Genomic DNA, 12,212 nt, shown 5'->3' on the forward strand with positions numbered 1-12,212 from the left:
CTTCCGAAGATCGTGCTCTTAAAAAGACCGAAAACAAGCGTGGGTCTGGCAGAGACATTTTGTGGGCAGGTTTTGCAGGAATGGGTCGCAGGAGAGCGCCGGAGGCAAGGTCCCTCGGCCGGGCTCTCATCCGCCAGCAAGTTCAGCGGAGCCGTAGCCACCGTCACACCGACTCCTGGGTAAGACAAACTTTGTCATCTTTCCTAACCTTTCTGTCTAGTTATGAGAGTCTGAATGCTGCGAAGTTTGGGGTCAGAGGTCACAGAGAAACTTTCCAGAGGAAATGATGCCAAAATAAAGTTTCGAAGGATGAGTACAGTCGTTTCCCGGTAACCGCGAGGGATCGGTTCCAGGACCCCCGCGAATACCAAAATGCGCGGTAACCGCCAGGGATCGGTTCCAGGAACCCCGCGAATACCAAAATGCGCAGATGCTCAAGTCCCTTGGAGTCGACCAGGCAGATAAGCAAGCCCTCCTAGTAAGGCGCAGGGCCCAGAGGTAGAGGCTAGTGTGGTGAAGAGGTTGGAGTGAGATCTTGAATGCCAAGGTAAAAGTTTGGTGTTTGCCCTAGAAGTATTTGGAAGTTTCTGCACAGGAAAGACACAAAACCACTTACTTCTTTTTGTATTAATTTGTTCAAAAAATTTTTTTGTTTTGTTTGTGGGGTTTTTTGTTTGTTTTGTGGGTTTTTGTTTGTTTTGTTTTGTTTTTAGGTAGGGAGGAAATTAGGTTTATTTACTTACCTAGTTATTTTAATGGAGCCACTGGGGATTGAACCCAAGACCTCATGCGTACAAAGCACCTAGTCTAACCACTGAGCATACCCTCCCCCTGTTCAAAGAACTGACCCTCCCAGAGCCGCTGGTTGGTACCAGAAGTACAGAATAACTCAAATTCCTGCTTCATCCTCTTTATTCCCTTGTGGTTTCACTCAAAGATGAACAACTTATCTCCAAAGTGTGGTGGCCCTAATATTCCCTGAATCTACGAACTATCATGGTTTTAGGATCCTTAAAAAACGGATGAAGTAGTTTGACTTGTGTTTGTCATTTTGACATTCATTCCCCCACATATTTGAGAACTCACTAAGTTCTCAGTAAGAATCTGTGCAAAGTCAAAGGTGTCTCCAGTTATCCGTGTGCACATCACATCACCTAACTTCCATCTATGTAATCTGCAGAGTAAGTAGGATACAGAGCTCATCCATATTCATCAGATCAAAGTTACTCTGGACATTGGGTTGCCAGTAATTTTAATTGATTTTGAAGCAACTTTTTATTAACGGACCCTTTTGGAAGTAGTGGGAAAATTTTGATTATGAATTCTAAATAACAATGCTTCTAATCTTTGTTCTGATTTTTGCTGATTCTGTGACCTTGGGCAAACCATCTAGCCTTTTAACCTTTTTTTTTTTTAATTTATTTGTATCTGTTCAGAGCGTATAGTTTAGGATGGTGTTTATCTTATCAAGACAGTGGGTTGTGTCTAGAATTCAGTTAAGTAGGTCGCAAATAGTCAGGTTTTAACCCAACAGAGTAGAATTCAAGAAAATACCAGTGTATTGCAGGTAATAAGGTAACTTTATTTCAGGATTCTTTGGTTTCTATTTTTACTATACTGAATGGTATACAGTTGTGTCACTAAGTATATCAGCACTTGGGTTACTGTGTGAAATGTATTTCTTACTGTGGGTCTCCATCAAAAAAAATTTGACTAACAGTGGCTGCTAGGACCAGAATATATGGATTCAAATTCTCCCCTCTACCACTTACTAGCTTGCAACTATAGACAAGTAATTATATCTAGTTTAAGCTTGTTTTGTCATCTTTAAAATAGAGATGTAATAAAATTTATCTCAAAAGATTTTGAAAATTAAATGAGATAGCAATTGAAGAGTGCCTATCATGAGGTAAGAAAGTGCTCATTTAAATGTCAACTATTATTAGTATTGTCTCTAAAGAGGCTCGCACCACCCTCAAGACCACAGAATAGTTCCTTGGGAGTTTAGAGTTTGTTTGAATGTCAGGAGCAGAAGACAGCAGCTGTGTTACCACCCTGTGTTTTATTCATAGCTGCACACGAGTGAACTCAATGATGGCTATGATTGGGGTCGTCTTAACCTTCAGTCAGTGACTGAACAGAGCTCCCTTGATGACTTCCTTGCAACTGCAGAACTTGCAGGAACAGAGTTTGTAGCAGGTGAGTTGTTAATTGCAGAACGCATAGGATGCACTTCTGTCTTTGCTGACTAGATACAAATAGGTCTACTTGGGAGTGTTTTGCGGATCCTGCTAAACTTATAAATGACCCATCTTTAACCCAGAGGTGGGTCTCCCAGGATCAGTGCGGGAAGGTCCAGTCGACCTCATCTGTGAGGTACAGAATGTGCCACAGTTTTAAAATTCAGCTCTAAAAAAACAGCAGATTATACATCATCATATCAAGTTCAAGAAACTCAGTCTCTCATAAGGAAAGAGACTAGTCAACATTATGGTGAATAATACCAGCATTTTTCAGAAAACGTTTTCTGAGGACCATTGTTAAAAGCAAAATCCTGGGCCCGCTGCCGTTACTTAGGCAATTCGAATTGTGCTTTAAAGTACTTGTTAACACGTGACAGTGAATTTTCCCATACATACAATTAGTTTTAGTCACTGCTTTCCCTTGTCCTTTTTGTATGTGTCCTCTAAGCACTTAGAAAACTGCTTGGCACAGAAATAGCATTATAAACTATGATTTCCGTTGCTCTTCGATTATTGTTATTATGTTGTTCAGCAAATTCATTGATTTGTTCAAAATGCTTCTGTTGAGTTCTAGCTACTCTCAGGTATTGTACTGACTACTGAAAGTGTGGTGTTGCATAAGACAAGTTTGTTTCTGCAAAATTGTGTTTTAGGTGCTATAAAAGAAGCCTAGCAGAGAATGGGGTCACAAAAGATGTAGTTAGTATTTGTTTCTATCTGAAGGAAAACGAGGGCAGGGTGTGGGGACAAGCTGTGATGACAGACACTGGGAAGGTGGGCAAGGGCCAGATCCTGGAGAGAATGCAGGCTTTAAAGGAGTCTTTAGAGGGGTGTAAGCAAGTCTACATTTTTTGAAAGATCTCTGATGTATTTTGAGGAAGAAGGACCGGTTAGGAGACTATTGCTTTAGTCCAGCAAGAGAATTAGGCCAGAACTGAAATAGTAGTAGAAGAATGGAGAAAGGAACAGCATGAAGGTTGTTAGGGAGCTCGAAGTAACCAGACTTTATGGAGGAGGAGGAGTAAGTGAAGAAGCCTGAGGAGTGTCTTTTTGTGTGCTTATGCTTGTGAGATGGTTGGTGGGTGGGGACCCCTGACTAGCTTCTGGATGGAAGTTGGGCTTCAGACCAGTGTAGGCATAATTAGAAGGTTGGAACTTTCAGCCCCACCCCTGGGGAGGGCAGATGGGCTGGAAATGAAATTAATTACTAATGGCCAATGACTTGCTCAGTCATGCCTACGTAATGAAATCTCCATAAGGCTTTCAAAAATCCATTAAAATTCCTCATTGAAATTAATTTCATACCTTTTTTCCCTTTCCTTTAATACTGTAGAGTTGATAGAATTTTGTCTCAATTCTCTATGGCCTTCAGATAGCGCTTGTCTCCTGGACACACAGGGACAGAGATTTCTTAACCTGGAGGCTACAAGTTTCAGCTGTCTGTGAACCCCTGAGATTGCAGGCAGAATTGTACGCTTGTGTGTGAATGTGTATACACAGTGCATTTTTGGATGGTATGATGGTCCATGGGTTTTAAATAGGTTCTCATATGGGTCTCTGACCTTACAAAGGAGTGCAAAATAATGAGAAATACTAAGTGTTCACTGGAAACTCTTTACTTTTCAAAGATAGGACAGGCAGTCCTCATTCCTTATGTTCAACAAACAAGAGGAAAGTGTGATATTTGATACAATAAAAAATACATTTATATTTGGTCTTCATCTCTGGTTCCTTGATACAAGAGCTTCTAAAGCCCTTGTAATTTCTTGAGTGATGGGGGTGAGATGAGTGTCTTTTGTTATTCATAATGAGCCATCTTCAACTTCACCTGAGTTTATGCTGATGAGGTGACTTGTGGGCCCCGGGGTAATTTCTACATGATTAGAGGGTTCGGATTTTCAGAAACCCCTCTAATAACCCTTGGGAATGGGACATGTCCTGGAGATTGAACTAATCACCAATGGCCAATGATTTAATAAAAACCCACTCAGAGATTTGGCATCTGAAGTAGGGCAGGACAGAATTGAATTGTAGCACACCCAGTTGGTATCTGGAGAGTTGGAGAGCTATTGGCATGGGTTTTCCTACGTTTGGTGTGAGGACCGTTGGTTGGTGGTAAAACAGTTAGGAGACAGGTGGCTTCGTTACTGTGTGATTACCTCCAGCAGCACTCCTACCCAGCGCTACTGAAATGAGAACGAGGATGGCTAGACAGTTGGCTCTGCCTAAGGTTAGAGATTTGAGAGTGGATGCAGCAGGTTAAGGAATTTGATGTTTGATCAGAGAGGGATGGCATGGATGTACCATGTTGTTTTAGCCATAGAGGGAAAGAGGTGAAGCTCCGAGCTGGGTGGTGGAGTGGGAGAAGAGGAAAGAATCCAGGGGCTTAGGCATTTATAGTGGCTGGACAAAGCAAAGTGGGAACACTGGCTGGGAGATCACCATTGGGAGGAGAAATTAATGTGAAAGACTTACCAGGTATGGACTAAAGTGTGTGTATTCTGACTGTTGGTTGAGGATGACATGAATGAGAATGCTGACTGGATTGACTGTACTCTAGGTGACTGGACTGTGCAGTCTTGGTGGTCTGATGAGGGTACAGACTGCTATCTTTGCTTAAAGGCCAAGAGGAACATTGCTGAAGATGTCCTGTTATCCTTGAATAAGACCTCCCCTTGGCATTTTGGAAAGAAGCTTAGCTGGCTTCTCAGGGGGCATCACCTGCCGGAGACTGAAGATGGCTGTGAGGGGTGAGAGAGGCCTGGAGCAACTTGGGGGGCTAGAGCCCTGGAGAAGAGGTCTCTGTAGTTTGTACATAGCCTAGGTGCTTTTTTGTATTCCTTTGAATTCTTACACAGCATTAATCACGGGTGTTCGTCATAAACAGCTTATATAAATTGTAGCCGTGTGTTGGTTCACCAGTTCTGACTGGAGTGAGTCTCCTTGCTGAGTATTTGCTTCCCCACTCACTCCCACTGGCTTGCAGTTATTCTCCGTATGTAAAATGAGGAGATCGGTTGTAATGAATGTTTACATTCCCTTCCCACTCCTGTTGTTTCTGCCTCCACGAAATGCGTTCAGCGTGTGGAGTTTTATAAAATCATTACTTGAAAAAGTGGTTGACCTTTGGAAAGTTTTAGTAAAGATCTTTTCTTGTATTCTCTCTCTTTTTTTTTTTTTTTTTTTTTGGTAGAACACTTCTTTTGGAAATTATAATTTATTTAAGGCTAGGAGAATCTATCTAAATCAGGAAAGTTTAAATTCTGATTTAGGTGCTCAGTTAGTTTCCTAAGTAATAACCAGCATTCACCATCTGTATTGCCTCTTAAGTAACAGTACTTTTTTTTTTCCTTCTATAAAATAGAGAAGCTTAATATTAAGTTTGTGCCTCCTGAGGCTAGAACTGGACTACTGTCTTTTGAGGAAAATGAGAGAATTAAGAAACTCCATGAAGAAAACAAACAGTTCTTGTGTATACCAAGGAGGTGAGTTGAACAAGAATTTGGGACATTACAAGGCATAACAAGGTGACTAAGTATAAGATTTTTTGTTTGGTGTTCACTTTTTTCTACTTTCTTTTCCCAGCTGTCATTATTAAATCCAAATCTCCTGATGTATTTTGGTAACTCATGTGGAATTTTTTTCCTTTATGACTCAGACCAAAGTGGGACCAAAATACTAGCCCAGAAGAACTCAAACAGGCAGAGAAAGATAGCTTTCTAGAATGGAGACGTCAGCTTGCCCGGTGAGTGTTAGTCCACGTGAAGATTGCCTTGAAATTCTCAGTTAGGCATTTTGGTGTGCTCACAATGCTATTTACATTTTTTAATGAATTTTTAAAAAATTTTTGGGAGGAAGGAGGCAATTCTTTTTTGTTTCTGTTTTTGTAATGGAGGTACTGGGGATCAAACCCAGGACCTCGTTTGTCACTGAGCTATACTCTCCCCTCAGAATGCACCTTATTAGTGTGTTTGACTTTGTGCAGTCACAAAGAGAGAAAGGTGGTTGGTTTGTTGGGTTTTTTGTTTGTTTGTTTTAGGGATTTGGGGGGGTGGATAATTAGGTTTATTTATTTATATATACACTTATTTTTAACGGAGGCACTGGGGATTGAACCCAGGACCTTGTGTCCGCTAAGCATGGTACTCTACCACTGAGCTATACCCTCCCCGCATTTTGAAGGCTTCTTTTAAAAGGGAAGTGGTAGATTTCACTTTATAAATGCAAACTGGTGTGTGTGCACACAGCATTGCTGGGTGCATATGCGTCCTTGCACAAAGATGGTGAATTGATTGCTCCATTCCTGGCCTTTTCTCCTTTTCATAGCCATTCATCACCCTGGAGTTGATCACTTAGCTTCTAGAGCATTCTTCCAGGAAGAGATGTTTGGGAGAAATGTTACTTTGTGTGATAGATAAACTTCTGGAATTTAAAAAGCTCAAGTATAAAATCTGAATTTGATTTGCATATTGGCTCAGCAGAAAGCATATAAAAAATTATTTGACAGTTAATATTTGTATACTTATTGTTTAATGCAATGAATTTGGGTGTTTACACTACTTGAAACCTACTGTTACAATCTGGTAGAGGTATAAATTTCTCTTTATAAAACCAGGTTGGAAGAGGAACAAAAGCTGATACTGACTCCATTTGAGAGGAATTTGGACTTTTGGCGCCAGCTCTGGAGGGTGATTGAGAGAAGGTAGGTTACCAGTTTCTTTTTGTGTAAGGACAGTGTTGTGTTGTTACATTAGCTTTGGATGTTGTATGTGTTCATGGGTCCAGGGAGGGGTTGGGGGCACAAGATCAAGTTACGTAAAGGGCTGCTGAGAATTATTGTAAAAACTGGAAATATGATAACATATTTCTTTTAAAATACAGGGGTTTTTGTTATGAGATAAACACATTGATAAGCTTATGAGAATGGTGACTATTTTCTGTAAGATGAGTTCTGAAGCACCTATAGTTATTTCAGCAATTGTATATGAATTCCTGTTGGTAATGGGGAAAATATGGTGTGAAAAAGGGTAGGTGTCTGCCTGCAGAGAGCAAATATGTGATGCCAGGAGGCAAAGCAAAGCACCAAGCACCAGGGACACACAGATGAAACGCAATTCTTACACTCAGGTGACTCAGTGCTTAGTAAAATACAAAGTGGAGTGTGGTTCCTGCTGTGTTACAGATAGGAAGGTGATGGGCCCAGTCAGACTCAGCGAGGAAGAGCGGTTAATAGGATTGGGGGAAAGTAAGGAGTGATTTGTCTTAATTGGGCTTTGAAAAGGAAAATGACCTGGATAAGCTGAGAATGGGAGATAACGTTGATAAATCAGCTTTCTCCAGTGTCACCTTTGGCTGGGGTGTGGTCGCCTGGCGGCATGGAACAGGGGAGGGAACCTCCTGGCTCCCTTTTCAGAAGGATGTCAGTCCTATACCTCACTCTTGCCTCCAAAGCTAGATCTGATGCTTCTAATCCTGAGCTCTCTCTCGGAGCTCTGGGGCACGAACAGGCTTGTTTCTCATTGGGCTGACATTTCTTAGTTGTTCCTTCTTTCTCCCTGTCCTGATGAGTTCCAGCCTTTACTTTCATTTTTTATAGGTTTTGAGAGGAAACAAGAGTAATCATATGTGTTCTTCCAATGTTTTATAGGATGGTCCTTCCTTTGCTTTTTATGCCTCTAATTTGTCTAGAGTGAGCCTGTACTTGAAACTTCTAGCTTCAACTGGATTACAGCATTACTTGCTCTGTTATTTCTATTATGTGAAATTTCTCTATTTTTATGAGGGAGAACATGTTTCTGACTCGAATACAGTTTATATCACATGGAAGTGGATCTGAGTTACATAGAAATATCAGTAAAGTGACTACTGCCATGTCTTTTAACAGGAAATATTTATTGATATGTTCTGTACAGCAGATGTCCCCTGTTTGGTAACAGACTAGCTACGCCATCTGCCTCTTTAATTTCAAGAGTAGTTATCAGAAAAGATTTGATGTGTAACATGTCATTGAAATGCAGGGAGCTGCCAAGGCACTGAGGGAGGAACGCTGTGTTCCAGTAAAATATGGCACTTCCATTGTACAACCTCGACCCTTCCCTGTACATAGTTAGCTCTTTGCTCTGCATCCTAATTCAGCACACGAAGCAAGCTGTCTTACACGTGTCTGCTTTTCCTTCTGGTGTTTCTAACCAATTCTTCTCTCTGTGTGTTTGGTAGGGAGCCATAATGTCTGTGGACCTTGTAGTTTTAGTTCGTTAGGCTTTGTCCCTTTTTCTGCAGTCATTTTTGTATTTACTGTTAAATCCTCATAGTTTGAAAGTGGTAGATATTAAAGGAGGAAATACCAGGACCCACTTAACTAGAGAACCTAAAAGCAATTTGTTGTAAATTAGCAAGTCTGTGAGTTCCTTTGAATCACAAGATTATGCTGGAGATTAAATTATTCTAAAGGAAAATGCATGTTGTCAAATGCCCTGCGCTAAATGGTAACCTTGGTTTAATACGTTTCCTTGGCGTTCAGCATAGTTGCATAGGACTTACCTTGGGAAGAGCTAACAGATACCAGTTCGGGGTAGACTGCTGTAAGGTAGCGGTACGCCTGCAGCTTACTTCCCTCCAGTGGCAGTCACAGCTGGCCCTTAAAGCATCTTTCCTAACTGCAGGGGCTGAAGGAAGAGAGGGAGAAGTGGAGTATTTATTCTCACAGTGCTGCTGTGTACTCACTACATTCGTGAGGGATTCGTGTGGCTTGCTCTGCCAGCCACAGAAAGTTTTCCTATTGCTACATCTTACTTATGATGGAAGCACTTGGACTCATCCTTCCTGCTTCATTGTGGCAACTTAAGTTGATATTTTGCTGTTTTGTATTTTTGCCATTCAAACACATTCTTGGAACTAGTGGATGATAATTTGCTAGATGTATGCTTTCTCTTGTCAGCCCCAGGTTTAAGTGAGTTACAGCTGTCAGCAGGTGATCCATTAGGGGTTTTTTGAGGCCTTACTTAACATAGGTATAGACTAGGTACTGAATACATACATAGACCTCACCTTGGATTAAAGTATTTGGAATACTCTGTCAGCTCTCCAAGAGAGTTTACTAGAAGATCCAGTTAAGGGTTTTAGCAGCAAAACATCATCAGTCTCTCTAGGCCACGTTAAGAGTAGGGAAATGTTATGATTATGAGCGTGGCCTTGGGTCCAGGGTGCTTGAGTTCCCATTCCCACTGCGTCACCTAGTAGCTGGTGACCTTGAACAAGCCAGTTACCTGTTCTAAGCTTCAGTTTCTTCATATGTAAGCTGGGGATGAATGTACCTTAAAAAGTTAAGTATGTCAGTGCTTAAAATATGGGAGGTGTTTACTACTGTTATCACATGGCCACTGTTTGCTTCCACTTCCCAGTAATTGGAGTATCTCATTTACTTTTCAGTGATATCGTGGTCCAGATAGTAGATGCTCGAAATCCGCTCCTGTTTAGATGTGAGGATTTGGTAAGTAAGATGTGACAAGACTGAAACCTAACGTCCTGAGGGCAGCAGCGGGAGGAATGCGTCCCTCATGGCAGTGACTCTAGCAGGCACGCTGGACCTCCTCTGGCTTTGCCTAATCAGGCCTCCTGCCTCTCCCAAGGGCAGGAGCTTTTCTCTTCTCAAACAATGGTTTCCATCTGCAGGAAGGCACAGACACATGAACTTTTCTTGCTTTTCGTTTAGAAGCCACTCCATTAATAGACATTTACCAGTGTTTCTCATATTTTAAGAGACGCTGGTCGAAATAGCATTTTGCTTACTTAGCATATTCCTGGTCCCTTCACTTCTTATCCATTCCGTGAAATTTTTTCTTCTCACCCCTTAGTTATTATTTTCTGCAGTATTTTACAAATGAATTAAGTTTATAAAGCACCCCAGGGGTAGTGATTATGAGGTGTGAGGATCCCATGAAATAATGTAATACAGGCTTTCAATTAATAAGACACTACACACATGAAGCATTCCTATTTCTGTTTGAGGGCCATGGTAGAAATAATACTGATAATTTTTAAATCCACTGGTGAATAACAAAAATCTTAATGGGGAAACTCTTATTAATTGAGTTTTCATACTTCTGGTGGGTTTCCTAACGGGGAGCTATACTTGAGAATTAATTTAATTACTGAGTCTCGTTTTTCTTTTAGACTTCAAAAATCTCTTTTACATTAAAGATTAGATTATTATCGGATATCATCACTTGGCTGAAAAATAGTCCCTGCTGGCCGATAATTCTGTTAGTTATGCAATTCCTTAACTTTGTTTAAAAGAAACAATTCGACATCATGGAAGAGAGGAGCTACATAATTTAAAGAAGTTTTAAGAACCTGTTATATTTCAACAGGGCAGGAAAGCGTTTGCTTTTACCCTTCCCAGTTTTTCATGTGAAGAATACTTCTAAGCGTATGTGACCTAACTTCTTTTCAAAGCTTGCTGACGGGATCTGTAGAATGTACCATGATTACAAATCTTTAGGAATGATTTAGAGCTGGGGGCAGTAAAACTTTTGGTGGTAGCTGGGGGCCTTCAGTTTATTTAGCCTAATTTTTACCTGTTTGGAGAGGCCTTTCCAAATATCTTTGTCTTGCCCAGGAATGTTACGTGAAAACAATGGACGAGGACAAGGAGAATGTGATTCTGATAAATAAGGCAGACTTGCTGACTGCTGAGCAGCGGGGTACCTGGGCCACGTTCTTTGAAAAGGAGAACGTCAAGGTCATTTTCTGGTCTGCTTTGGCTGAAGCCATTCACCTGATTGGTGACACCAAGGTAACCTGGGAGACTTTTTCAGGCTGGGTTTTAAGAAGGAGGATTTCGGTTTCTGATAAGTGTGCTTTTGTTTGTTTGTTTTTACTTATTGTTGACTTGTGGTGTTTTGTTTGTTTTTTCCCAAGTGCTGTGATGGGAGAAGGACCTATAGAACTCCCTGTGGTTGTCAAATAGTCTGCCATCCCCAGGGCTCTGTTACACGCCAGTATTAGCTCTAATTTCTAATTTCTTTTAAATTTTAGATGGAAAGTTTTATAGCAGATTTCATAATGACCTTATAATTGCTTTTAAGAGAAATCAGAACAGAAAGTCAGATACAACTGAATGTAGTAACTTCTCTGGACTTGATTAGAATCTCTTTTGACTTTGTTTTGAAAACAAAGAAATGAAGTAATCCTTAATTAAGATATATATACCATGTTATTTTCTATGTCTTTAAACCAGATTTTACAGAAACATTTTGGGGGTTATTTTCTAGTAGAAATCATTGATAACCAACTGTGAAAAGAAATTCGGAATAGAATCTTAGAATGGGAAGAGACATACAGTACTGTCTTGTCCTGTCCACTTTTTTTTCCTTTTCTATTTATCAACCATTTGCTGACTAGTTAGTGTGCTGAGCTAGGTGCTGTGAATACAACACCCTCCCTTTGGTGAGCTCACAGGTTAGTGAACTCTAATTCTGTAATGGAATTCTTTTCTCTGCCTCCCTGGCAAACAGTCCCATAATCTCTCTGTGACTGCTTTAAATGGCAGAGACCAGGTGTCTCATTCCTTCTGTCTCCGAGATCAGAGAGTTCTTTGGGGGAGGATGTATCTCAGTGGTAGAGTGCATGCTTAGCACGCGTGAGGTCCTGGGTTCCATTGCCAGTACCTCCATTAGAATAAATAAATGAACCTAATGACCTCCCCTTGCAAAAATATTTTTTTAAAAAATTAGAAAAAGAATAAAAAGAAAGTTCTTCAGTCTGGTGAAGCTAAGTCAGCTTCCCTAACTTTGCTCTAAGGCGTCTTCCTTTGTCCCCGTGTTCTCTGTTCTGCAGAAGGTACATTTTCTGCTTTCCTGTTGCTCATAGACATGATCTCCCGAGCACTCATTGTCCTGAGGGCCTGTCTGCGCATCTCAGGATAACACCTAAAAAGGGTGGCAGCTGATGGGGTGCATTATTCCAGGT

At 40.9% G+C, this 12,212-nt stretch overlaps 1 protein-coding gene and 1 long non-coding RNA gene across 2 annotated transcripts in view; one reads left to right on the forward strand and one right to left on the reverse strand.

Annotated features, from left to right (window-relative positions):
- LSG1 (large 60S subunit nuclear export GTPase 1) overlaps window positions 1-12,212 on the forward strand; it is a 22,840-nt gene continuing 10,628 nt past the window's right edge. The window contains exons 1-7 of the mRNA XM_010959282.3: window positions 1-179; window positions 2,073-2,199; window positions 5,608-5,728; window positions 5,902-5,988; window positions 6,859-6,945; window positions 9,672-9,732; window positions 10,861-11,037. Of these exons, the coding sequence (XP_010957584.1) occupies window positions 81-179; window positions 2,073-2,199; window positions 5,608-5,728; window positions 5,902-5,988; window positions 6,859-6,945; window positions 9,672-9,732; window positions 10,861-11,037 (759 nt within the window). The 5' untranslated portion in view covers window positions 1-80. The remainder of the gene's footprint in view (window positions 180-2,072; window positions 2,200-5,607; window positions 5,729-5,901; window positions 5,989-6,858; window positions 6,946-9,671; window positions 9,733-10,860; window positions 11,038-12,212) is intronic.
- Window positions 8,115-12,212, reverse strand: part of LOC123618116 (uncharacterized) — a 22,870-nt gene continuing 18,772 nt past the window's right edge. Inside the window, exon 6 of the long non-coding RNA XR_006726502.2 lies at window positions 8,115-8,908. This is a non-coding gene — a long non-coding RNA (uncharacterized LOC123618116). The remainder of the gene's footprint in view (window positions 8,909-12,212) is intronic.

The sequence above is a fragment of the Camelus bactrianus genome, chromosome 1, assembly GCF_048773025.1.
Source record: "Camelus bactrianus isolate YW-2024 breed Bactrian camel chromosome 1, ASM4877302v1, whole genome shotgun sequence".
NCBI classification, from domain to species: Eukaryota; Metazoa; Chordata; class Mammalia; order Artiodactyla; family Camelidae; genus Camelus; species Camelus bactrianus.